The sequence below is a fragment of the Paroedura picta genome, chromosome 7, assembly GCF_049243985.1.
Source record: "Paroedura picta isolate Pp20150507F chromosome 7, Ppicta_v3.0, whole genome shotgun sequence".
NCBI lineage: Eukaryota > Metazoa > Chordata > Lepidosauria > Squamata > Gekkonidae > Paroedura > Paroedura picta.
This window is the reverse complement of record NC_135375.1, coordinates 15,573,959-15,601,178: the sequence shown is the minus strand read 5'-3', so window position 1 is coordinate 15,601,178 and position 27,220 is coordinate 15,573,959. Positions and strand designations below refer to the sequence as shown.

Here is a 27,220-nt window from a genome sequence, read left to right as displayed (position 1 = left end):
CCCGAAAACCCACAACAACCTGTGACCATTTCACATTCAGAGTGCTAGAAAAGGCAGAGGAACCACCAAGCATACCTCTTGGGTAGCTTGTCACCATGACAATCTTTCATCTAGGGCCAGGCTGGAAAGGGCTCCTGAGATTCCACCCCAGGAGTCAATGCATCTCTTTAAATTACTTTTTTCTAAATCATGCAATACACAATACTTTAAATTTTAAATACCAGATCGTTGAGGGCATTGGCCCTGGTTACTCTGGATGGGCGACCACCACGGAAAGCCAGGATTGTAATGCATACTGAGCAAACAGCTTTGACAAGAAGAAGAAAAAGAGCTGGGTTTTATACCCTGCTTTTCACTGCCCAAGGGAGCCTCAAAGTGGCTTATAATTGCCTTCCCTTCCTCTCCCCACAACACACACTCTGTGAGATAGGTGTGGCTGAGAGAGCTCTGGCAGAACTGCTCTGTGAGAACAGCTCTAACAGGTCTGTGGCTAGCCCAAGCTGGCGGGGGATCTTTGTCAGTCTATTGGCCTGGTGCATGTTGTCAGCTTATGTATATTCTAAATATGTCTTTCTCCCCTTGCCCAAAAAAAAGAGCAAAGGAAGAACCAACAGATTTCTAGGCTCACAAAAATGACTGCCTTCAAAGGACACATGATACAGGGTGTCTCTGAGAAGAACTGTAGACTGACTCTCTGACACATCCTCCATTCCGAGCACGGTTTCTTAAGACACCTCCTTTGCTAAACTAGTTCAGGCTTTCTCAACCAGGGTTTCACGGCTTTATTCCTTTAAGAAAGGCAGGTGAACCATCTAACCCAGGGGTAGTCAAACTGCGGCCCTCCAGATGTCCATGGACTACAATTCCCAGGAGCCCCTGCCAGCGAAAGCAGCGAAAGCATGTTTTTTAATTCTTAACGTTTTTTAGACTGTGCACAATAAATGTTATGTCATTTTAACATCAATACAGACATTCAACCGTTGAAGGTCCTGACTGTTATCAGTTGGGGTTTTAAGGTTCCATCAGCTTCCTTGGATGCTTTGGAAGGGGGTACTCCATAGCATTATACCCCACTGAGGCCCCTCCCCACCCCAAATCCCACCCTCTCCTGGCTCCACCCCCAAAACCTCCAGGCATTTCCCAACACAGAGCTGGCAATCCGAGGCGATGAGGGACCTTACTGGTATATAATGTAATAGAGTCCAACCTTCTAAGCAGCCATTTCCTCCAGGGGAATGCTGGCAGGGGCTCCTGGGAATTGTAGTCCATGGACATCTGGAGGGCCGCAGTTTGACTACCCTGGTCTAACCAGTTTCCCAAATGCAGCTTAGGAACTGAGTCTTTAAATTTTGTTCCCCCATTTCAAAGCTCCTGAAAGCCCACAGGTGCATTCCGCAATGGCCCACTCCATGGGGGGGGGGGGGAAGAAACTTTCATTTGCCCTTGGAATTTGCAAATATTTTAATGCAGGGAAATGTTGTGTTGCAACACAATATTCTTTGTTTTCAGTGGTCACATTTTAAGGAGAAAATCCGGAGGCTTATTTCCTTTCTCAGATAAACAAGACCACAGGGCTTCCGAGCCAGGCCTCCACTTATCTTTTTCCTCCCTGAGATTTCACACTTCGTTTTCCACCGATCAGACACCCAGTGACAGAGGATCGAGGGCTGAAGGGAAACGGTCGCAGAGGCGGTTTCTCGGGTGGGGAAAGGACTTTTAGAGCTGACCGATAAAATGGTAGAATCCAAGTTCTTCGGAACTTCATACTGCAGGTTGCAACTGGGGACGGGCTGCCATTTTAAATGTGGCTGAACGTTAATAATAATTTAAAAAAAACAGCCACCAACCTTTCACGGAGAAAAAAAGGACATCGCAAAGTTCTAGCCGAACCTCGCTGTTACGTGCTAGCTTTTCTATGTGCAGGGATTGTTTTGCTCCTGTTCTTATCTACAGACCCGCCAATGTACATGTTCCCTCCTCCCAGTATGTGCCTTCTTATCTTAGTCCAAACAGTTTTAGCACACCACCTCATGAAAGATGACTGGCACATTTCAACATGACTGAGATAAACATGTTAAGAGCGTTAGTCCAAGGAAACAGGATCCCAAGAACTCCCTTGGGTACCCCGTCCATTTTATTTGGGTGCCTCTCCCCCTTAATCAATGAAAAGATCTTTCCTTTTGAGCTGCTGGACTTCCTTATGAAATCCAGCTAGCCACAAGCATCACATTAGAGTTCCAGAATCAGCGATACAAATGCACGGATTAGCTGGCCACCTTTTTTCCCCACTGCAGTCCTATCCAAAATACATGTCCTCCAGCAGCCACCATGCGCAGTGCCCACCATAATCAGGCTGGTTTAAAATATCTTAACAAGCTGTTGGACTGCCGGTGGGAAGGCCGGCCTCCTGTTTTTTTCGTTTGGAGCTTGCTGGGAGTCCTGGCTACACGCAATTTGCAAACCGGTTCCCGGCTCTCCCATTCCACCATCAGCTCCTTCTGAATCTCTGCAGGCAGCTCGGAGAACGTTTTGGCATCGACGCTGGGAGGGAGGGCGCATCGGGACTCCCCTTTCTGATCTCTGTCACGGGGGCTTCCTTCCTCGGTTTGTTCCTGCAGCTCTGGAACGCAGGTTTGGCGACACAGCGGCCAACCTGGAGACGAGGTTTCGAAAGCCGCTGGCATCAGCTTGCTCACTGGTGTTTTTGTAGTAACCTCAAGAGATCTGTGCTGTGGGGTGAACCTGAGCCCTGCTGGGGGGGATGCCCTATTGGGGGATCCAAGATCAGACGGCACCGAAGAGAAAATGTGTTGACGGGTGCGCCCTGAACACTGAGGGGCATGTCTGGCTTGGTTTCGTGCCTCGTCCAGTCGCTCTTCCCTTGAAGCAAACAGTGACTGACTCAAAAGACTTTCCACAGTATTTCTTTCCCCTTTTTGGCTAGAAATGATTTCTTCATTAATGTCCCTGGGAAGCTGATCAAACACATTGTAGTCAATGCCGGCGGGAAGCAGCCGAAGGGGGAATTCAAGACCTGCAATTTGGCCCGGGGTCTCCGACGGCATCTGTGTTGTGCTTCCACTTCCTTCTCCTGGTGCGACCTCGCAGCCCCCCAGTCGCCCTTCTGGAGGTGTACGCTCTGCTCCGGAATTTTCTGTTTTCTGCAAAACAGCACAATCTTTTGTCTACAGTCTCAGACTTCCACCTTAAAATAAGCTCATCCATGGACACTCCTACATGATAAACCTGTCTGCTAGCCTGACTACTACATAATATAGGGGCTTTCCGCACTCCTTCAAAATTGCACAATGGTTGCCAATTGAAAACACTACTGATTTTCCATTATGCACAACGTTGTTGACAATCTGCCACACACCTGAAACCAATCTGCAAAAAGCGCTTTGTTGTAGCGCTTTCAGGGAAATCCCCAAAAGTGGATTCACCTTCCAGAAAGCGCTACACTCCTGCAACCAATCTGCAACACTAGCGGGAAAGTTCTGTGCGTTACCATTGTTGTGGTTTCTACAAAGTCCCTCCCCCTGGCTCTCTCCTCTGATCTTCCGGCGAAGCGATCACCATTTTTTTTCTCCGAGCAAGCGGGGATCAACGCACCGGCGAGCCTCCGTTTAGAGGCTTCCCCGGCTGAAGTCCCTCCACAGAGCTGTTTAGTCACTAAGCACAAACAACAGAGAAGCCCGTTTGCTGATATATTTTCCCTTTATTTTTCACACTGTTTTCGCCCGATAATCGCGCCCGTGAGGGGGGAGGGGAATTTTTTTTTTCACTCGGGGGGAGCGTGGCAACGATGAAACGGCAGCTCAAACACACCTGCCAGCTGGATGGGTCTCTCCGTTGCAACGAATCAACGCAGATTCCTTGCAACGGGTGTTTTATTTTTTTTTTAAACCTTTCTTAAAGGGAAAAGGGCTGTTTGGGAGCATGCTAACGGCCGCCCATTGGCTGCTTGACGGCCAGGGGCAGGATGAGCTTGGCAATAGCGCTTTCTTTCTAGCGATTTTTGCCGAGACCGGAAGCCTGTGGGAAACGATAGAAACGCAACTGGATTCCACTACAAAGGCAGGTATGCATAACGACGAATTCCACTATTTTAAATGGCGATTTTTCGTTCAGCAAACAATTTGCTACAAGGATCCCGGTGCGGAAAGCCCCATAATATTCACCCATATTCTCAGATCAACCAATCAACTCGCTTCCACTTTTTGGAATGCTGGTGGCTACCTGGAGGGAATTTTTAGAATCATAGAATCAGAGCTGGAAGGGGCCATGCAGGCCATCTAGTCCAACCCCCTGCTCAACGCAGGATCAGCCCTAAGCATCCTAAAGCATCCAAGAAAAGTGTGTATCCAACCTTTGCTTGAAGACTGCCAGTGAGGGGGAGCTCACCACCTCCTTAGTCAGCCTATTCCACTGCTGAACTACCCTGACTGTGAAAAATGTTTTCCTGATATCTAGCCTATATCGTTGTAGTTTAAACCCATTACTGTGTGTCCTTTCCTCTGCAGCCAAAAGGAACAGCATCCTGCCCTCCTCCAAATGTGTATCCAACCTTTGCTTGAAGACTTCCAACTTCACTGGAAGTTGCAGCTTGCTTCAACATTTGGAAGCAATAATCAAAAATAGAGCAGACTAAAATGGAAGCCCACAAGGAATCACCAGGGGGTGGGGGTGGGGGTGGGGGAGGAGGAAAATGGATTGGGCAATTCCTTCCAACCCAAATCTTTCTCACAGTGACACTAGAAACTTTAAAGTAGCGATCCCCAACCTGTTGGCCGTGGACCGCATGTGGTCCATCGACTAATTGGAGGTGGGCCGCAAAGGACGCCTTCCCCCCCCCCCGGGTCCTTTACTTCACCCCCCTCCGGCCCTTTACAACACACTTTGGGTGTCATTGTCTCCCATCACTCCCAGATGGGACTCTCTCGTTGCAGAGAAACAAGCTCAGGGTTCCCATTGATTTGTCATTGTCATGAGTTAAAATTTCCATGAAAATAAAATGTTCCTTATGTTCATTGTTGTGGCGTGTCTGTATCTTATTTTGAAGGGATGTTTAAACATTACCATGGCGATCAGAGAGCGTTAGGGCCGTGGTTGAGAGTAGAGGAGTAAACTACCCCCGCCCCCCACCGGGCCTCAGTAAAATTGTCAAGCGTTGAGTGGTCCCCGGTGATAAAAAGGTTGGGGACCACTGCTTTAAAGAACCTGATCAGACCACTTTTTCCATCTCCATGTTTTCTGGACGCTGGCCAGGGGCTCCGTAGGTTCTCAGAAGTTCCCAAAGAGCCAATATGAGAGAGCCAGGTTTACTTACAGGGAGAGCTTTAATAATGCATTAAAGTTACTGAAGATGCAGGCTAAGCTTCTGTCTGCCGGCCTGGAGCGCACACAGACAGTGAAACTTAGCCAGACCTCACGACCAAGTGCACAACTAGAACTAGGCACCTAGATGCCAGCTGCAAGTCAAAGCGTGATGAATTAGGCTACCCTAAAGACCTGGATAGCTTGGCCTTCTTGTAACTTGGCTTCCAGTGATGGCGGGCAGAAACCACCAAGGCGTTTGAAGGGAAGTGCTGCGAATAAGCATGAGAGAGAGTTCCCCAAAGGGCAGCTAATTCTGTCATTTCCCAAGATTCAGGGCATCTAAGCACCAAAATGTAACAAAGATGGAGTTACTCAGGCCAATACACCTTGTCCCTTCCCCGCAACTGTTCTTTCCTCATCCGGGTGGGGGGGGGGATCTTAATTATAACAAGTACAAGATGGATTCCCACTACCCCCCCCTCAATTGCCTATGCAAGCAGTGGCCCTCATCCTGTGTGAGGTGTGTGTGTGGGGGGGGGGTGTCATTTCTGCCAATGAAAGTCACTAAAGGTGGACATGACTGAGGTCTATATAAAGAGAGACTCTTCTCCCTCTCCCAAAATACTAGAACTCAAAGGCAGCCAATGAAGATGATGGGCAGTAGGTTCAGGAAATACTACTTTACACACAAAGTGATTAAATCGTGAAATCGCTGCCAGAGGATGTGGTGATGGCCACAAGAATAAACAGCTATAAAAGGGGATTAGATAGATTCGTGGAGAACAAGTCTATCAATGTTCCTTAGCCATTGTGGCTGAGGGGTACCTCTACAATCAGAGGCACTAAACCTCTGAACCCCAGAGCCAGGAGGCAACCTTAGGGGAAGGCCTCAGCTTCTATGCTCTATTATTGGCCGTGAAGAGGAACTAGCAGGCCGCTGTGTGAAGGCAGGATGCTGGACTAGATGTACCATTGGTCAGATCCAGCAGAGCTCTTATGTTCTCAACCCAACTCTCTGTGCTCCAGATGGTAGATGACCCCTGTTGCCCATTCCCTAGTTGCGGGTAGGGAACAATTTTTTAGAATTTATAATTTATCAAATATTTGATTCATCTTACCAGCGTACAGAAACCCTTGTCTGAGGATGGCTGTACTCTGCTGTCCTTACAACAGTCACATGCATATCAAGTATATGGGGAAAGGTACATGAAATTACAAAGGGGGTGAGGAGGAATGAAATGCTCTGGAGAGTGGACTGCAAACCAAATGTCTCCTCCTGCCCCCGGATTTTATAAACTCTCAGGCACTTAAGCAGGTGAATTCTTTCCTCCTTTCCCTTTAATGGCCTTTCAGTTGCTCTATATTCCCTGCCTCCTGGCACATATTCAGAACTCAGCCTCATCAGGCTGGATTTATTTATATTGGGAGATGCGTGTCTCTTTCTTTTGTTAGATAAAGTCATGGTTTTCTTCATACTTTGGGAGTCCCCCGAAGTTTGGAGAAATGCATCCTAGGTCTGCACGGGCCCTACAGTGTGGTTTTTACCATCTGCACAAGGTCTAGCCAATTTGGTATTAGAGTGCTTATGATTTATACTATCTTTGTGGGCCAGCTAAAGCTATAGCTGTGATTTATTTAAGCAACATTATTTTAAGTGTTACTCAAAATCATGATGCTTGCACCAAATATTACATGCTGCAGTTTCAAGCAAAGTATGGGAAGAAAAAGAAGGCATGACATGGAAATTGTTGGGGACAGCATGGGGGGGGTCCTAACATTTAAAACCACTGTAAAATAATGGTTAGTGTGTCGAAATAGGATTGAAGAGATCCAGGTTCAAATCCCCACTTAACCATGAAGCTCACCGGGTAGCCTACCTTGCAATTTATAAATTTCCTGCAGTCTGCAGGGCGTTAGACTAGATGACCCTGAAGTTCCCTTCCAACTCTATGATTGTAAGGTGGTAAGGATTTTTTAAAAGCAGAGAGGAAAAGCCATATATCCTAGCCTAACTTCTTCAAAGGAAGTGTAGGACAAAATGTGATGGACAGCAAAACTGCATCCTAAAACCTGAGCCGCACATTTCCCCAAAAAAGGGAAAAGAGGAAAGAATGCAGTATTGGGCACAGAACGCAGGTGTCGTAAAACTGGGGGTCTCATTTGCCTCAAGCGGATCTCCCAGAAAGATGGCCTATTCATTTTACTTCACCCAAGAAAAGAAACATCAGCTTTTCCAGTTCATTTCCCCAGTTGATTCAGGATGTGACAGGGCAGGGTTTTCAATGAATCAGTTCTGGACTTACTTGAACGAGTCTGTTGCGGATCGAAGGAGACGGACGCGTTAAATAAAATCCAATCGACTGCTTGGCAGAAGTGGGAGGGGCTTTCAGGTTGGCGAAGCAGACGCTCAGGAGGGTGAGGTGAAACGGCGCTTTCACATTTATCATCTTATGAAACAGCTTCATGACTAGGGCGACCAGCTGGGTCTGGATGCTGGAGTCATCTGAACGAGAAAAAGACAGTGACGCAAAGCCTATCAGACAAGATCTGTGCTAAGATTCCGACAGAGATCACCTTAATTTATTTTGCTTGTAGTGGAAAAACCGGTGGCATGGAGTGTTTGGAACGGCGTTGAACTGTTTGCAGTCCAACTTCCACGAGGGAAGAGACAGGAGTCAGTTTGGCTGTATAGATATTAAGCTTGGAAGTTAAGAAGCGAGAAACCCAAGGGGGAAGAAGGTGAAGGAATGTTATGTAGCAGGGAATGCACTAGGGCAGGGGTAGTCAAACTGCGGCCCTCCAGAGGTCCATGGACTACAATTCCCAGAAGCCCCTGCCAGCAAATGCATTTGCTGGCAGGGGCTCCTGGGAATTGGAGTCCATGGACATCTGGAGGGCCGCAGTTTGACTACCCCTGCACTAGGGGGGAGAGGAGAGAATAAGGCTAGTTGGGTCAAAGCAGTGGAAATGGGGAATTGAGAGAATCAGGTGATATAGTGCTTAGTTTCAGACTACAATCTGGGTGACAAATCTGCCCAGACATGAACTTCACTGAATATCCTTCAGCCAGTCACTGTATCTCTGGGTGAAATGGAAGACAGCAAAGTCATGCATGTATGAGACCAACATAACGTTTATTATTTATTTCTTTAAATTTATAGGCTCTCCTCTCAGCTGGAGTGGACCTCAAGGACCACCTACCCCTATTTGACCCTACCCAACCACTGTGGTCATCTTCAGAGTCCCTTTTTGGGTTGGCCTTGTCATCTGAGGCTAGACGGCAGCCCAAGAAAGGGCATTCTCATATTCTCGGGCACGGCACCAAAATTATGAAATGCCTTCCCCAGAAATTCTCCCTTTTCTGCCAACAGATGAAGACTTAGCTGTTTTAACTACTGTTCTGTCACTGACACCCCCCCCCCTTTTCTGCGTAGATGTTCTACCTGCTTCTATTTTTGGGAGACTTGTTGGTTTTGTTATTAGGTATTTTAAAATCTTGTTTTCACATTTTCGATTGATTGCCACCTTGGGGATGCTAAGTTGAGCGGAAAAGCTGGGGCAAACATGTCAGTAATGGCTCCTGCCGCTGCTGCAGCATTGCAAAAGGTTGGTACCCAGGGTATGCAGAGGGATAAGCAGGGATTTAAGAGCCTCTTGTGGCGCAGAGTGGTAAGGCAGCAGACATGCAGTCTGAAAGCTCTGCCCATGAGGCTGGGAATTCGATCCCAGCAGCCAGCTCAAGGTTGACTCAGCCTTCCATCCTTCCGAGGTCGGTAAAATGAGTACCCAGCTTGCTGTGGGGTAAATGGTAATGACTGGGGAAGGCACTGGCAAACCACCCTGTATTGAGTCTGCCATGAAAACGCTAGGGTCTGCCATGAAAACGCTAGGACCCCCAAGGGTCAGACATGACTTGGTGCTTGCACAGGGGGTATCTTTACCTTTACCTTTAAGCAGGGATTTATGATTTCCACCGCTTGCCGTCATCCCTTGCCATACTGAGCCGTGTCCATTCCTAGGGCCGAAACAGAAGCAAGCTCCAGAGCAATTACCTGTTCCAATCCTCTGGACCACGTGAGACGGGATGGGACACTGGCGGCTCTCCCGGCTAAACCCCCGAGAAACCCGGCGAAGCGATAATCTTATCGTGTGCGGCTTTCTTCCGTCCTTGTACAATCTAAAGCACAGGGAGGAGAGAGGCTAACGTGACCGCCATTTTGCAAATATCCCAACTGGCTCAAAGGATAAAGAAAACTGGCCAAGGATTGTAAGCGCGTTGAGCTTCAATGCTACCGCAGAGTGTTAAAACAGGTTTCATTTAATCAGTCTTTCCTACCACCATCCTAAAAGGCACAAGCCATTGGGATCAGACAACAATGGAGAGAGGTAGGGACAATACAGGGAACTGGGACCGAGGGAAGGCCTCTTGTCTATGACCGGGGTCCCTTGGAGGGGGGGGCTTCATAATTTCCTGGGCCTTCCAGGTGCAGACACCATGAGAGAACTCAGTCACATACTTTCATAGCTTCTGGCCAAGTCTATTAAGGCAGAAATGTCATGGACACTCTCAGGAGCTCCTGTGGACCCTCGGGGGGGGGGGGGGGGGCGGTCTGCAGATTCCTGGTTGGAAATCCTCGGCGTAATCTGAAGCATTTTTATGAAAAAAGGCACAAACAAGCGGTATGCACACACACACAACGGTGATGAGCTAGTGTGACTTCAGAGCAAGCTCAACCACATTTCTTCGAATCACAAACACAACCGACCTCAGCCAAAAGTAAGTACAGTAAGAATCACCTGCCCAACAAGCTAGCAATCAGCTCTCCGACTTTCTTCTCAACCTCTGCTTCTGATGTGCATTTTCTAAAGGAATCTTCATCACTGAGGGACTGCAAAACACGTAGAAAAATGCATTTTGCTGGCATTGGAATAGGGCCAGGTGGCATATCACAAAAAAGTCTTGTATTCTGCTGGAATATGCGAGATCTGCAGTGTGCATAATTGAGCGGAATATAAAGGATGTCCTGCAGGGGGTATTGGAGGGAAAGTGCATTCAGGACAGTTAGGGTAGGAACTTCCTGACAACAGCCTTAAGGAGGTTGGTTAAGAGACTGTAAGGTAAGGCATTGTAATGGAATTTTGAGTTTGATGCCCTGGCCTTGGGAAGTGACCAGCAATTCCCTGGGAGGAATGTCTCACAGTTGTATTGAGCAAGCAACATATGGAGAGGTGATAGCCTTTGATCTCTCTTCAGTGCTTTAGGATGCTTAGGGCTGATCCTGCGTTGAGCAGGGGGTTGGACTAGATGGCCTGTATGGCCCCTTCCAACTCTATGATTCTATGCTTTGGGCTGATCCTGCGTTGAGCAGGGGGTTGGACTAGATGGCCTGTATGACCCCTTCCAACTCTTTGATTCTATGATTCTTCTATTCTATGATTCTACCAACAACATTTTGGTTTCCCTTTGTAAAGTACATTGAATTCTAGGGGATTCATTGGCTGTTTTGACAAAGGATTATCATTGGCTGTATCTGGTTGTGACACAGATGTAACAGAACTGATTTTTGCTATATATTCCCTGTCATGTAAGAAGATCACAGTCTGACGAAGAGTGCTTGCACTCGAAAGCTCACGCCCTGAATAAATCTTTGTCGGTCTTAAAGGTGCTACTGGACTCTGATTTTATTGACCTACATAAAATGACCCATTGAGTCTCGTGGTGACATGAAGATTGGAACCTGGGTTTCTCCCATCCTAGTCTAACATCCTGGCCATTTAGGGCTGCCCTTTTCCTGGTTGGAGGGGTATCCCTTCCCCCACTGCTGTTGCCCAAGCAACCGTAGAAGATTTTTTTTTTATGGATGTGGAATCATATCATTTCTGGTAAAAAATTAAATGAAAAAAGAAGGAAATGCTATATAGTAAATCTAGGGAATTGCTAGAAATTCTATGGTTTACTATAGTTCCCAGTGATTCCCAGAGCTACCTGTGTCACTTTCAGTATTTTTACAGGAAGTGATAGGATGAAGCAGCTGGCATTGCACCTGTCTCTTTATCCCCATCCAGACTCCTCCTTGGCACCCTTAGAGCCTTTACACCACACTGTCACACATCTACCTGAGGAGGCCCCGATGGGGCAACTGGAGCATCGTCTTCTCCGCGGCTCACTTTCTGCAGATGCCGTGCGGCCGAAACACCCAGCTCTCTCTCGAGCACTGCAGCCGAGCACATCTGGAGGTCACAAATGGTGGTAAGTCCCACGGCTGCAAGGCGCTGTGCGGTTTTAGACCCAATGCCTGTGCCAAAATAAAATTAAATCCTTTGCTACAACCATAGTGCTGCAATGCAACCAGCCTGAGGACTCCTAGTATTTTTGCAAAATGAAATGGCATTAATGTCTAGGAAGGAAACACAGGATAAGGAGCACTGCAACTCCCGTGTCGTACCTAGCGTTGCTCTTAAAGGGAGGGGCTGTGGCTCATTGGTAGAGCACCTGCTTAGCATGCAGAAGGCCCCAGGTTCAATCCCTGTTATCTCCCATTAGACAGTTCAGGGGGCAGGTCATGTGCAAGACACTCTACCAGAGACCCTGGAGAGCCGTTCCCAGTCTGAGTAGACCAGGGGTAGTCAAACTGCGGCCCTCCAGATGTCCATGGACTACAATTCCCATGAGCCCCTGCCAGCATTCGCTGGCAGGGGCTCATGGGAATTGTAGTCCATGGACATCTGGAGGGCCGCAGTTTGACTACCCCTGGAGTAGACTATACGGGCCTTGATGGACCAAGGATCTGATTCTGCAAAAGGCACCTTCATGTGTTGTCATGCTAGAGCAGGGGTGGCCAAACTGCGGCTCTTCAGATGCCCATGGACTACAATGACCATGAACCCATGCCAGCCATTCAGGAAGATCATGGTAATTGTAGTCCATGGGCATCTGGAGAGTCACAGTTTGGCCACACCTGCTATAGATGGCCATGCTGACAGGGGTTCATTGTAACTGTACTCTGTGAATTCCATTTGGCCACACCCGCTATACATGACCATGCTGACAGGAGCTCACAGTAATTGTAGTCCATGGACTTCTGGAGAGCCACAGTCAGGACACCCCTGCTCTAGTGTGACCCCGGTTCTACCATTCAGCAGGGGCTCATGGTAATTGTAGTCCATGGACATCTGGACAGTCAGTTTGGCACCCCTGCTATAGATGGCCATGCTGACAGGGCTCAATTGAGCAGGGGCTCATGGGAACTGTAGTCCATGGACATCTGGAGAATCACAGTTTGGCCACCCCTCCTACAGATGTCCATGCTGACAGGGGCTTATGGTAATTGTAGTCCATGGACTTCTGGAGAGCCACAGTTTGTCCACCCCTGCCCTAGTGTGGCCCCAGTTCTACCATTCAGCAGGGGCTCATGGCAATTGTAGTCCGTGCTCTTCTGGAGAGCCACAGTTTGCCCGCCCCTGCTCTGGAACGTGATAGAATTATGACACAGATAAAACGGGGATCTAGAAAACACAGTGAGAGGGATGGGGGGGGGGGGGGAGAGAGATTCTCATTCTCACCCCAAATGGCCCTTCAGTGACAGACAACCCAAAACAGGGCAGATGAACTCTCATACCCGGCAGTTTCCTTATGTGTTCAAGACCGGCCATCAAACCATGCCGACCCTCAGGCAACAGGACCGTTTGCTGATTTGGCCTGAAGGCCCCAGAGACCAATTTGGACAGCACTTTATTTGAAGCTATGCCAGCACATCCCGTAAGGCCCAGCCTGGCATGCACGGATGCTCTCATCTCTGCCGCGATCTGAGATCCAGCTGCCAGCCTCACATGCACTGGATCATGCAGACTGAAAGCTGCAAGGCAAAAGAGAATGGTCAGAAGAATTGGGCATGTTGCATTTAAATGTAGGGACTTAAAAAAAAAATCTCCAAGTTTTTGGTCCCTTGTAGCTTTTGTCCACAGGTCCCACGATCTGCAGCACAAACAGAGAAGCCCCCTCTTCTCTGTTCACCAGCAGAAAAGCTGGGTAGACCCACAGAAGAAGAGCTGGTTGTTTATACCAACTGCCCCCCCTGTCCAACACTCAGTAGCCAAAACCCAGTTGCCATCGAAAGATCCAGAAGCAGGGCCTGAACTCCAGAAGCCCTCCCACTATGGCACCTCAAGTAGCAAGAATAGAGAGCATCCCTGCCCCAGACATAAGAACATAAGAGAAGCCATGTTGGATTAGGCCAATGGGGCATCCAGTCCAACATTCTGTGTCACCCAGTGGCCAAGACACAGATAGGTAGACATATTTCTTGAATAGATGGCTGCAGTCACAGAACAGTCATCTCCATCCAGCTACAGGTGGGGCATTTTTATTCAACTTGAGATTTTGGCCAAACTCCCCCCACTTACTCTGATCCCCGTACACATGGCCAGAGATAGCGATCTGAGAAGAACCATCCTTTCCCCTCTCTTCCAGCCTCCTCTCTGCCATCTCAGTGACGTCCACAAAGTTCTCATCCAATCCAAGCCTTTCCACCAAGGGCGTAAATTCTTCCAACAGTGCTAGAGATTAAAACACAAATAAAATAAAATGGAGTCAATGGAGTGACGCAGGGGTAGTCAAACTGCGGCCCTCCAGATGTCCATGGACTACAATTCCCAGGAGACCCTGCCAGCATTCGCTGGCAGGGGCTCCTGGGAATTGTAGTCCATGGACATCTGGAGGGCCGCAGTTTGACTACCCCTGGAGTGACTTCAGGAGAAATATTTTCAAACGCACAAGATCTCCCAAAGAAGAAAACCTAAGATTTCCAGTATAAATTCATCATCATCAGAGATTATATTACACACACATGATCCTGTGAAGCTGCCTTATACTGAATCAGAAAGCTGGCTGAAAGAGCAATGGGATCGGACAAGGTCTGGGCCCATGAGAGATCTGGAAATCCACTGTCAGTCTGAGTAATACCTAATTCAATGGACCCCTGGTCTGAATGGAAGTTCCCCGTGGGCTGCATCCTTTATTAAAGAAAATTATCTAGAGGGATGCAGGTTCCAGCCTCTTGCTTAGGAGTCAATTTGCATCATACACCAGAATATAATGCTAAGGCCTAGGACAAATAGCTAGTTAGGATCTTGGAATAATATGATCCCATGACAGCACCAAAACAGGAAAGTGGATTAGACACACAAGCCATTCTCTCTTCTCCTGCAATCTCCTCTTTTCTGTACCCTAGACTAGAAAGGCAAGGGAGTAATCACTTAAGAAGAGTCCTGCTGGATCAGACCAGAGATCCAACTAATCCAGCATCCTGACTCATGCAGTGGCCAACCAGCTCCTCTGGAGAGCCAGCATACCAATATAAAGGGCTTAGGTTTTTTCCCCCTAATGTGACTGCCCTGTAATGGTTTCCATCAGCACTTCTGCCTCTGTCTATGGAAGTTCTCTTTGGTCACCATGGCCAGTAGCCACTGACCGATTGCCTTCCATGAATCTGTCTGGTTTCTTCTTAAAGCCATGGATGTTTATGGTCATTGTGACCACTAAAGAAGAAGAGTTGAGTTATCACCCACTTGTCATTAACTGATAGAGACTCAAATATACTTACGATCGCCTTCCCTTCCTCTCCCCACAACAGACACCCTGTGAGGGAGGTGGAGCTGAGAGAGCTCTGACAGGACTGTGACTAGCTCAAGGTCATCCAGCTGGCTACATGGGGAGGTGTGAGTAATTCAACCCACCTTGCCAGATTAGAAGCCGCCACTCCTAGCCACTACACCTAGCTGGCTCTTGGTGCAGGTTCCACAATTAAATTACTCCACAAGTAAATTATAACTAAGAATCTGAATCGGAAGATGAGAACCGCTTTCCCTTTCTCAACGTATTGACCTCATTTCTACCACACCTTTCTTCCCGAAGGGGAGCTCCAAGCAGCTGACATCATTCTCCACACCTTCATTTTTCTCTTCACAACAACCCTGTGAGGTAGATGAGGAGTGTGTACTAGCCTGAGATCATCCAGCAAGCTTCCATGGCAGAGCAGGGATTTAAACCTAGGAGTCCCAGTACACTGTAACTGCTATGCTGCCCAAGCTCTCTTCTACTAAGAAGATTAGCTGTACCTGTAACCTTGTAAGACATTTCCCTGTATTTTGTAAGATCTTCTCCATTAACCAGGACCAGCTGCGGACACGTTTCTCTCGCTTCTTTGACAGTTGTAGCTTTCTTTACGCCAAGTCCTCTGGCTTCATAGTTACTGGTGACCACCAGGGTTTTCTGCCTCACAGCTGAATGAGAAAATTACATCACTGACAGAACATATTTTGAAAGTTTGGTGTGCCCAAGAATCTTGAAATATAAACCCAGAGCTGTGTTTGAGTTTTGCCCCCATCTTTCCTCCACCCCTCAAAAACAAGTGCTACAATTCAGACTCTCGGCGTGACTAAAGTTAGCACTGTAGGCTGGCAGTAATATAAAGTGTTTAAGTAAAAGTCCTTAGATGCCACTTTGAGCACTAACGAAGCATTTATTTGGAAAAGGGGTCAAATTACAGCTGATGAAAGGGAGTCCACGAAGGCTGTTGTTGGACCTAGCCTTGCTAACTGATAAATTCAGGTGTGTAGCGATGTTGGTCCGAAGCAGCAGAACAAAGTTTGCATCCAAGGGCACCTTGAAGATCAACAAAGTTTTTTTCAAGATATTACTTTTGCATGTAAAAACATTTTTTCCAATACAGAGAGCTGATAAATATGTGTTGTGATCTTGTATCCAGAATAGTGCCAAAGAAAAAACAATTACCATTACTACCTAGCCGGGGCTTTGGAGATTTCTTGGGTTTGCGAGAAATGGTAGGAAATTTGTACAAGTAAATGCAGTTATAGTCAAGCCATTAAACTCACCACTAGCAGGTAGCCCTAAAAAAGTAAAAATGTTTTTAAAAAGTCAGTCTCTAGAGAACAGATGCTGCCTTTGAGATCTTAAAATTAAACTTGACCACAGCACCAATATTAAGATTTGCAGACTAATAATTATTACCATATATATTGCATACAGATGCCAGCACTACTGGTTTAGGAGCAGCTCTGTATCAAATGTCTGAGTCATTGCTTGATCTGGCAAATGTTTAAAGGTAAAGGTATCCCCTGTGCAAGCACCGAGTCATGTCTGACCCTTGGGGTGACGCCCTCCAGCGTTTTCATGGCAGACTCAATACGGGATGGTTTGCCAGTGCCTTCCCCAGTCATTACCGTTTACCCCCCAGCAAGCTGGGTACTCATTTTACTGACCTCGGAAGGATGGAAGGCTGAGTCAACCTTGAGCCGGCTGCTGGGATTGAACTCCCAGCCTCATGGCCAAAGCTTTCAGACGGCTGCCTTACCACTCTGCGCCACAAGAGGCTCTGGCAAATGTTTAAGCCATAGCAAATGCAATTAACCGGTGCACCAGTAGAAGTTCCTGGCCTTCAAACAGGAAGTTTGTGACAAGTTTCGTAATTCCTTTTTAGGGTGATGACTAATAACAACCCGCTAACTTATGTACTAACCTCTGGTAAGCTAGATGCTGGACAGAGGTGGGTGTCAGAATTAGGGGCTAAAGCAGGCTGAAAACCAGTACAGGAGCCCAAATAAAAAAATTTAATTTTTCAACATTTATTCGGGGATGTTCAGCTACACTGATCAGGTCTGTATATGATAGTGAGAAACCCTTCCTACCAAAATCAGATTTCTGGGGACAGCTTCTCCTGAGGCATGGTTTATCCAGGGGTAGTCAACCTGTGGTCCTCCAGATGTTCATGCATTACAATTCCCATGAGCGTTTGCTGGCAGGGGCTCGTGGGAATTGTAGTCCATGAACATCTGGAGGACCACAGGTTGACTACCCCTGGTTTATACCACGTGGCAGGAAAAACCCTCCCAGCCATGTTGGCCAGGGTGGTTGGAACTGACACCTCCATGTCACCTCAGCTTAGAATCAGCCAGGGCGGTGTGGAGATTTCAGCTTCTGCCACCCCATCTGATCCTCTAGGTGTGCATCTGGTGGTAAGACCTCCCCACTGCATTCAGATCCTGGGGACATTTTCTCCTGCAGCACGGTTTAAAACAGGGGCAGGCTGGCTTTTTCAAAACTTTTCTTTTGTCTTGGATCTACTGGACCCCCCAAAAATTGGGATTTCTGAATTTTTACAGGTCCGATAGACCTGAACTGAGAAAAAAGGATTTTTTTTTTGCACACCCCTAGTTTTTTGCACACTTTTATATAATTTCAAAATAGTTTATAAATCTGAAAAAGCTAATGGGAACGCTAATTTCCTTGCTAGAAGACATGATAACACACCCACTGAAAATAAAGTAGTCAAGCAAGGAGAAATAATTGCTAAGATGCTCTTAAAATCCCAAAGCTTAAAATTCGTGAAACGCTGAAGTTTATAAGGCAGTTCTTCGAGTGCATACTGTCAGTCCCGAACATTCTGCAACAGCAACATCTTTAAACACATCTTTAAACACAGCCTAAATAAAAGAGTAAGGGCCCCGAAGGCGGGCCCTGTCCGGGATGAGGAAGGGTGCCGATAGGCCCCTTCCCCTGGACTGACCAGCGGAGCGCCTTCCCCGGGGCTTGGGCAGCGTCTTAAAGGATCCACGCCGCCTTTAAAACGCTGCCCAAGTCCCGGGGCCTGGGGAACATTTTGCTACATGGGCGGGAGGGGAAGCAAACCCTCCCCTAGGGCCCGCTGTATTTTTTTTACAGCGGACTCTACTGCTAGTTTATTATATTTACACTGTACTATCGTCTTAAGAATAGTGTTCCAGAATTCTTTTTAAATGAAAGGTACCACATCAAAGCCTTTTATTATCAAAACATTAGTAAGCTTCCCAATTAGAAAGTTGCAGTAAATAGCTAAAATAATACACTAGAGGAAAATCATAAATCCACCAAAGATGTAGAGAGAGAAAAGGAAGACTTTGAAAGAAGGCAGTATCTGTGGGAGTAGCTTTGAGTTCTGTTAAAAAGAGTTCTTTATCAGAAAGTGCAACAAGAATGAACAGATGTAGAGCAAGCTGCGATCCCATACACTCATCAAAGGAGCCCTCTAGAAGGCATCTATGATTAAAAAATAGGTCATTTCGGAATTGAAAGAACTTTAAATTTGGCTAAGGATAAACTCTTCTGGCCTAAAATGACTCAAATGCCAGAACAAAAGTACCATAACTGTGAATGGTGTATAAAAAAGAAAGCTAGAATGGAAAAAGGAGCAGAATTTGTTAACCTAAAGCATTGGATGCTTTAGGATGCTTAGGGCTGATCCTGCGTTGAGCAGGGGGTGGACTAGATGGCCTGTATGACCCCTTCCAACTCTATGATTCTATATGCTCCATCAGAATTAATCTGTACAGATTTCTCGACTCTCACACCAAATGCATGTCATCAAAAATGTTTGGGGATTACCCATCATTTTACCAAATATGCACAAAGATATCTCACCAGAAATCAAACTTCAAGAACATCACTTACAACTTTTGGGGGGAAATTGTATAGGACACTATGGTTCTCACAGGAGGCTCCACAGTGCTCAGGGTACAGAGTCTGAGTCAGAACTAGTCATAGAAGTGACTAAATTTGTGGGGAGTAAGTCATACACTACACCATATCATCCATGAGAAAAACACGCTGACAGATCCCAGTGTACTCTATCAGACATGATGGGCATCTCAGAAACAAGTTACAAATCTAACTAGAAAAAGTATAAAAAACCACTGGTTCATGCCTACAATTGGACCAAAAATAACACTACAGGAAAATCCCTCTAGTTCATTTGATTTGTATTTGGAAATAAAGCCAAAGGGGCAGACTGCAATGACTCATTAGAAACATGTAAGGGATGTAAAACCCAAGGTTTGTATAATTTGGCCAACCAAGAAAGTGAAAAGTATAAACAAGTCAACAAAAGAAGATAGGATGCTAAAGTCATGAAATCTACCATTTTGACAGGAGGCAAAGTTCTAGTAAGTAATTTAAGCCCCAAATGTATGTAAAAATTAACTGATAGGTAGCAAACATGTTGTACATATAGTTCTAGACCAAGCTGAGGAAAATATTCCAGCACATACAGTGTAATCAGAAAATGTTCTAACTGAACACCGAGGTATGCAGAGCCCTGTGTGAATTTATTTCTTCCATTAAGACATGCATGACACAGACATTCCAGAAAATCCCATCAGCAGCTGGCCAAGGCAGAAATCAACAGATGTGGACTCAGCAGCAGAAGAATTCACATTGACCGTTTATGCACTGGGAACTTCAGTGCCCCAGCTCTCATGCAGGAGAACAAATTGGAGGCGGATGAGGTGCCCCCGGCCAAGTATTCCCCCATGTGGGTGCAGGAAGAGGTGGGGCAACCTGCTATGACTAAAACTCCAGCCTGCAGCCTGGCATGAAACCTCCAGTGCATAAACGGTCATTAAGAGTCCAGCTTCCTCAATCCATTAGCAAGGGAATTCACCCCAAACCTCTCTTCTGGAGAGATTAATGTGGCTCAAAATCTTTACAAGAAAAAGCAAGAAAAAAAATCATGCTGCCCAAGTCACTCGTGGTAGTTCCTTCCAGTATGGTGACCCCCTGGGGAAATCAACTGTCTACCTCCAAGGCCTAAATAAGTTAGCACGAAGCCTGCTTTGTGAAATGATCATGTTCTGAGCTTTTCGTAGACGTCAACCAGAATAACTTTCAACAGTAATACGTAATTGTTTGCTGTTTTGAAGAAGAGTTGGTTCTTATATGCTGCTTTCTCTACCAGGAGTCTTAAAGTGACTTCCTTCACTTTCCCTTTCCTCTTCGCACAACAGACACCCCGGGAGGGAGGTGAGGCTGAGAGAGCCCTGAGATTACTGAAGAAGAAAAAGAGTTGGTTCTTATATGCCGCTTTTCTCTACCCGAAGGAGTCTCAAAGCGGCTTACAGTCACCTTCCCTTTCCTCTCCCCACAACAGACACCCTGAGAGGGAGGTGAGGCTGAGAGAGCCCTGAGATTACTGAAGAAGAAGAAGAAGAAGAAGAAGAAGAAGAAGAAGAAGAAGAAGAAGAAGAGGAAGGAGAAGGAGAAGGAGAAGAAGAGTTGGTTCTTATATGCCGTTTTTCTCTACCCGAAGGAGTCTCAAAGGGGCTTACATTCACCTTCCCTTTCCTCTCCCCACAACAGACACCCTGAGAGGGAGGTGAGGATGGGAGAGCCCTGAGATTCCTGCTCGGCCAGAACAGCTTTATCAGTGCTGCGGTGAGGCCAAGGTCACCCAGCTGACTGTATGTGGGGGAGCGGCAAATCAAACCCACCTCACTAGATCAGTGGTCCCCAACCTGCGGGCCGCGGCCCGGTGCCGGGCTGTGAAGGCCATGGCGCCAGGCCGCGGCTCCCCCTCCCCGCCCCCCCCCCCCCGCAGTAAAAAACTTCCCAGGCCACAAGCTTGCGGCTCGGGAAGCTTCTTACTGCGGGAGGGCGGGGAGAGGGAATCAGGGCCGGGCCCGTGGGCGCGGCCCGATGCCCTGCCGGTCCCCAGCCTCAGAAAGGTTGGGGACCACTGCACTAGATTACAAGTCTGCGCTCCTAACCACGACACCAAGCTGGTTGTTTCATTCATCCTAAATCTGTAGATACTGTCTAGATGACAGTATTATAATGGATAGGATGTCACCCCTCATTAGTAATTGTTACCAATTGAATTCCCAATCAAGTTCAGGTTTTGTTTTTGACTTTCAAAACCATTTGTGGTCTGGGCTCAGTGTATTTGCAGGACTGCTTAACCTTCTACATCCCCCCACCTGATTCTTGCACTTTGTGGGGTCATATAAGTTGGTGACTCCTGGCCCTCATGAGGTGTATCTGGCCTCAACCAGGACCAGGGCTTTTTTGGCCCTGACCCCTACCTAGTGGGCTGAGGGCCCTGATGGAGCTATCACAGTTCTGGAGGGCCTGTAAAAAGGAGCTCTTCCACCAGGCATGTCCACAGCTCTGCTTCCCAACCATATTCTGCACCATCACACCACTCCTGGGGCTTCTCAAAGCCTGAAGAATGCTTCAGGGGGTTCACAATGGTCAAAAAAATTGAGAAAGGCTGACCTAATGGAAATTTGGGACCCTTGTCTTTTAAGTGCCTGGAAGGAGACCTCTTGGGCCACCAACAAGAGGGAAAAATTAATTTTGGGGGTAGCCCGCTGGGAAGGCAGGTTAATTGTTTGGACTTTACAAGATCACTGCCCTGTTGTGTTCTTAAGATCTGTTTTTGCTACATAATACGATGCTAAGTGAACGTCAACATGTTTCATTTCCTTTAAATTAATGGACGATTCATTCCAAGTTCTGCCCCATGGAACCCACAAATTGCGGTAACCCGTACACACCCATCTTGTTAGCATACTCACACCTGCAAAAGCCTTCAGCGATCATAAAAAATTACCTAAGGGTTTGCCTCTTAATTCAGGATTACAGAGCATTTCCACCTGCGCATAAAAACAGTCCAGATCCAAGTGTACAATGACCCGATGCAGGGCGCTCCCAGATGACGTCACTTTGCCATGACCGGCTGTGAAGAAAGGACAAAGTTCATCAGGCACAATTCCCCCATATCCACATGGACAATTTATTCTCTCTTTGCTTCTCAAGCCACCCAACAAGTATTGCAGAGAAATGCCCATTGCCATTTTGGGGGTGGGAGGTTAGTTTCCTCCAGGCCAGATTGGCCAAGGATTCTGGTCTTGGGGGGGCAGAGGGGGTGTCATCTGGAATCGGGGTGACTGTGGGTGGGCAGGTAGTTGTGAATTTCCTGCATTCTGCAGGGGGTTGGGCTAGATTAGTGATCCCCAACCTGTGGGCCGCAGACCACATGTGGTCCGTCGACTAATTGGAGGTGGGCCACGGACGCCTTCTCCCCCCCCCCGGCCCTTTACTTCATCCCCCCCGGCCCTTTACAACACACTTCGGGTGTCATAGTCTCCCATCACTCCCAGATGGGACTATCTCATTGCAGAGAAACAAGCTCAGGGTTCCCATTGATTTGTCATTGTCATGAGTTAAAATTTCCATAAAAATAAAATGTTCCTTATGTTCATTGTTGTGACGTGTCTGTCTCTTATTTTGAAGGGATGTTTAAACATTACCATGGCGATCAGAGAGCGTTAGGGCAGTGGTTGAGAGTAGAGGAGTAAACTACCCCCCCCCCAACGGGCCTCAGTAAAATTGGCAAGCGTTGAGTGGTCCCCGGTGATAAAAAGGTTGGGGACCACTGGGCTAGATGACCCAGGAGGTCCCTTCCAACTCTATGATTCTGTGAGTGCCAAATCCAAGCTGGTTCTCCAAGATCCTCGTCCAACCCTCACTCTAACCATAGGCTGTGCCAGCTGTCATGTTACCATGGGATACAGTTACCACAGAACAGGCACACGTTGCATACTAAAATTGGGTTTTGTCATGTCACACTTCCCCAAATGCACATCGAGCGATGAAACCGTCATTTGTTCAAAAATGTTATTTAGAAGAAAACACGCTGAACAGGCAAACTTAAATGGACTCCGGGGAATGGTAGAGGACAGGAAGGCCTGGAGGATCATTGTCCATGGGGTCGCGATGGGTCGGACATGACTTCGCACATAACAACAACAACAACTCTGAACAGACATGCCTGATGCGCACATACAGAGGAGTGAGCCCCATGAGACAGACTGGGATTTTCTTCTAAGTAGACACATTTCAGACTGCCCTGTAAAAACATTGATTTAATGTACAGCTGTTCTAACAGGCAGATATAGCAATGTACCAATTGGGAACAGATTTTGTAAATCTTGCAAATTAGAGCATCACTCAATGCGACATATTTTACTTTATTGCCCATCGCATTCTACACTTAGATGACGACTTATTGTTCCTATCATGGTGGGCCTTTCTGGCCCTATAGACAGAATCATTAGACATTTGCTAGCTGGATAGGTTACCTCGTGAGAAGGAAGGACTCCCTGGAGAAGAGCCTAATGCTGGGAGCGATCGAGGGCAAAAGAAGAAGGGGACGACAGAGAATGAGGTGGCTGGATGGAGTCACTGAAGCAGTCGGTGCGAGCTTAAACAGACTCCGGGGAATGGGAGAGGACAGGAAGGCCGGGAGGATCATTGTCCATGGGGTTGCGATGGGTTGGACAAGACTTCGCACCTAACAACAACAACAAGCTGATAGGTCCCCAGAAATAACAGAACTGGTGGCCGAATTCTTGGCTACTGCGATACAAAGGGACGGTCGGCTAAGGTGACCAGATTTTAACATTGGTAAAGTGGGACGCCATTGACCGGGGGGGGGGGGGGAGGAGGTCTTGATTAAAATTTGGTCTATATGGAGCAACAAAGTTTCATAGAACGCATAGAACGCAAAAATAATATTTTTAATATATATTTTTAAATTTCAACAGAAGTACAATTTGCCAGATGTCCCCAGATGTCCCTCCAAAAGTGGGACAATCTGGTCACCTTAGGCTAGGCAAGAATCAGTTCTAGACCAGGGGCATCTACAGTTGGCGGAAATAAATATATAATAAATAAATCACTGATTGCTGGGCATTCCGGAGGAATCTATTGTTGGTTGCTGCTTATTTTATTTTTCTTATTTGTTTTATGTAGACTGCAGCATTTTTATCAATAAATTATGAATCACCCCTATTTAATATTTTTATATGCCATTAAAGGTTATTTGAAATTTGAAAAAAAATGTACGGATGCATCCTCTTCTGCTTGCTACCAATAAGCTGCTCTGTTGGGACCCACCGGGGAGGGCTGCCAGCGCCTTTTTCGAATTAAACAGAAGGTAGATCAGGACCGTTTCTGCACTGGAGGTTTCATGCCGGGCTGCAGGCTGGAGTTTTAGTCGTGGCAGGTGGCCCCACCACTTCCTGCACCCACACGGGAGAGCATTTGGCCCAGTGCTCCCCATGTACCCCCAGTTTTTGCTCCTGCAAGGGAGCTGGGGCAATGAAGTCCCCAGTGCATAAACGGATCTGACTGCGACTCGCCCAACCACTAACACTGCGCTCCCCCACGCTGGCTCTCTTGCCCAAAGGACGCCATGCCCAAGAATCGCTGGCACATCATTTGCTCCTGGGTATGAAGGTCGTGTGGGGGGGAAGAGGGCATATTAATGCACAAGGAGCCCCTCCACAGGGACAAGCATTCTCCCCAAGTCCTCCTGTGCCCCCAGGCCGGGCTCCCCAAAGCGCCCGCCCCGCTCAGTGCCGGCGACCCCCAAAGCGAGACGCGCCGGCCCCGATCCGCGCAGAAAGCCGCGCAGCGCTTACTCGCGCCTGTCCCGAATGCGCCGCAGGGCTCCGGGGACAGCCAATCCGGCTCGTCCTCTCCGGGGCTCTCCATTCCCACGCCGCTTCTGCGCAGCGCAGATCCGCCGCCGCCTCCTTGCCAGTAGCCGCCCGGGCTGGGAAGGCGGAGTTGGGGAGGCGGAGCTGCTCCTCCCTCCCTGGCTGCGAGGCGCTCTGCTCTTCTCTCCTCGGCGGGGGGACGGAGTACTACCGCCAGGTCCGCCGAGGTCCTCTTTTGGGCTGGGGTCCGTCCTTTGGGGCAGGGGTAGTCAACCTGTGGTCCTCCAGATGGCCATGGACTACAATTCCCATGAGCCCCTGCCGGCAGGGGCTCATGGGAATTGTAGTCCATGGACATCTGGAGGACCACAGGTTGACTACCCCTGCTTTTGGGGGGGGGGGGGTGTCTTAAAAAAAAAAGATGGAAATAGATGGAAATAATAATAATAGATGGAAATAAAAATATGGAAATAATAATAATAATAATAATATTAATATTAATAATAAAATGCCCTCTTCTTTGGGGGTTGGGGCATGTGCCGAGCTGGTCGCAGCTCCGGCATCTTAAATGAGGTGAAGGCCAGGCGCAAAGGTGTGTTTCTTTCTGAACAAGATTAAATAAAAGACGTGATACCAGTTACCAAACGCTGCTCCTTGAATCAATGCAAAATTGTTTGCAGTGGTACGGTACAAGAGGAGAAAAGGACAGGGGAAAAAAAGTGTTTTAAAAAGTCAAGGAAAAGTGAAGACTTATTTTGAGAGGATGTTTTTAGATGAAAGGTTTATTTATTCCTCATTTAAAAACTTTATAGCTCTATAGTCAGATGTTCTGCATCTGGGAGACTTTCTCCGAAGATCTCTGTCCACAAAGGTGTTAAGCAGGAGCCCATTTTAGCACTTTTTAAATTTAATCTTTTTTAAAATGACCTTGCCTCTTTATGGTCACCTATTGATGGTCACCATCCTGGGCTTGGCTCGGAAAGAACTAATTTAGAAGTTGCACCAAGGTTCTGGAATGTATTGTAACCCCCCCCCCCCCCTAAAAAATCCTGTGCACAGACCTGGTAGACGAGGTGTGGTTGCCAATGAGATCCGGTGTGGTTGCCAACCTCCATGGTCGGACTTGAGAATCTTATGGAATTGCAACCGGTTTTCACACTACAGAGATTGGTTCCCCTGGGACAGAAATGGTGTCCTCAGAGAACGGACCCTCTGTCATTATACCAACCTTTTTTGACCTTTGGACTGTCCCCAAATCTTGTTCAGCTATTGAGGACCCCCAGACATGGTGACAGGCCCCTTCAGAGGAGCAGGCATGGAAGATGTGGGAGCCATCCAATAAGCAATCGATCATGTACCATTTTTCCACTGTGGAGGGCCTGCAACAGGGGAAGTGGGCATCAAATTTTGTTAGTAGTCATCTGAACGTCTGGGAAAGGCCGTGTAACCCTTGGGGAGCTCTCATGTAACCCCAGGTTTTGATGGAATCCAAGTTGGGAATCTCTGCATTAGACCCTGCTGAGCTCTTTCACAAGCCCCCCCCCCCAGTTACCCAATCCAGAGTTGGCAACTGTAGGGACCAGTAAAAAAAAAACAACCCTCTTTTAAATTTCCCTTTCACCCTGGTTATCCAAAGGGATTTCCCTCCTCCATGGGTGCAGAAAATGGTGATCCTATGCTCCATTAAACCTGGGTTAAAATCATACTGCATTTACTGCTGCGTATAAAAATAAAACCAAATGGAGATTCTAATCTATGAGAACTAGAAATGAAGCTCCAGCCAGTGTGTAAATGAATAGCAGAGAATCACGGGGTAGACCCACTTATGTCTGTCCTATGCTGCTGTGTGTGTGTGTGTAAGAGAGAGACTATCAAGGTTGTAGATTCATGTCCTGAATCTACCATCAGAAGCATGTACCCATTCTTTGTGTTGGTTCCAACTAGCATACACACAACTAGTTGACGTACAGCAGAAAACATTATGCCTGCAGAGATTTCTGGCAGCGCTTTCTTTGTAGAGCGTGTTCCTTTGAAGCTGCACTTTGAGTACAAGTTATTTTTTAATTCATTCACTGCTATTTATATCAGTAGAAAAGAGTAACACTTTAACGTGTCCAGTAACACTTTAAAGATTAACAGCTTTGGTGAGTCCCTGCTCACATCGTCAGATAACAGTGATTCACATAAGCTCCTCTCCTGCCACAAATTTTTATTAGTCTTTAAGGTACTTCTGGACCCTTGTTGTTTTGTACTGTTACAGGGAGGCTAGCATGGCAACCCATCCTGATCTATCTTGTTGAAAAATCAAGTGTCATCTGTTTCTGTAGTATAAATAAAGCCCGACTGGGGTGGTGGGAGGAGTTGGGACTCATCGCCTACCTGATTGACCAGCCGTCCAATGAATGGTCAGTCAGGTAGGCTGTCCTGATTGACCAGCCCTGGCTGTGTCCTTGCCAGGCCTTGGCAAGGCTGCCCAAGTGGGGGGGGGGAGGAGTCCCTGCTAGCTTTTGCTTCCAGTCCTTACCAGGCCTAGCTGGATTGGGGAGGGGGGATGCTAGCCCTCATTTTA

At 47.3% G+C, this 27,220-nt stretch overlaps 1 protein-coding gene across 2 annotated transcripts; it reads right to left on the bottom strand.

The window, feature by feature from the left end:
* Window positions 1-1,308: 1,308 nt before the first annotated feature.
* Window positions 1,309-24,807, bottom strand: POLI (DNA polymerase iota). 2 transcript variants are annotated; one of them, XM_077346799.1, is made up of 10 exons: window positions 24,634-24,807; window positions 21,759-21,884; window positions 15,436-15,600; window positions 13,723-13,875; window positions 12,939-13,175; window positions 11,437-11,615; window positions 10,117-10,208; window positions 9,372-9,496; window positions 7,623-7,822; window positions 1,309-3,161 (listed from the first exon to the last, which is right to left on the bottom strand). In XM_077346799.1, the coding sequence occupies exons 1-10, from the start codon at window positions 24,704-24,706 to the stop codon at window positions 2,349-2,351; spliced, it is 2,163 nt and encodes a 720-aa protein (XP_077202914.1). In that variant the 5' UTR covers window positions 24,707-24,807; the 3' UTR covers window positions 1,309-2,348. The 2 variants fall into 2 exon arrangements, with proteins under 2 accessions (XP_077202914.1, XP_077202915.1); XM_077346800.1 differs by lacking the exon at window positions 24,634-24,807 and adding an exon at window positions 24,056-24,135.
* Between the last annotated feature and the right edge of the window lie 2,413 nt (window positions 24,808-27,220).

Excerpts from the sequence above, each read along its gene's own strand:
- POLI (XM_077346799.1), bottom strand. The coding sequence starts at position 24,706 with ATGGAGAGCCCCGGAGAGGACGAGCCGGATTGGCTGTCCCCGGAGCCC. Across the intron at positions 9,497-10,116 it reads ATTGCTAGCTTGTTGGGCAG|ATTGTACAAGGACGGAAGAA; the intron begins GTGATTCTTACT and ends CCTGTGCTTTAG. Across the intron at positions 7,823-9,371 it reads GGTCCAGAGGATTGGAACAG|ATGACTCCAGCATCCAGACC; the intron begins GTAATTGCTCTG and ends TTTCTCGTTCAG.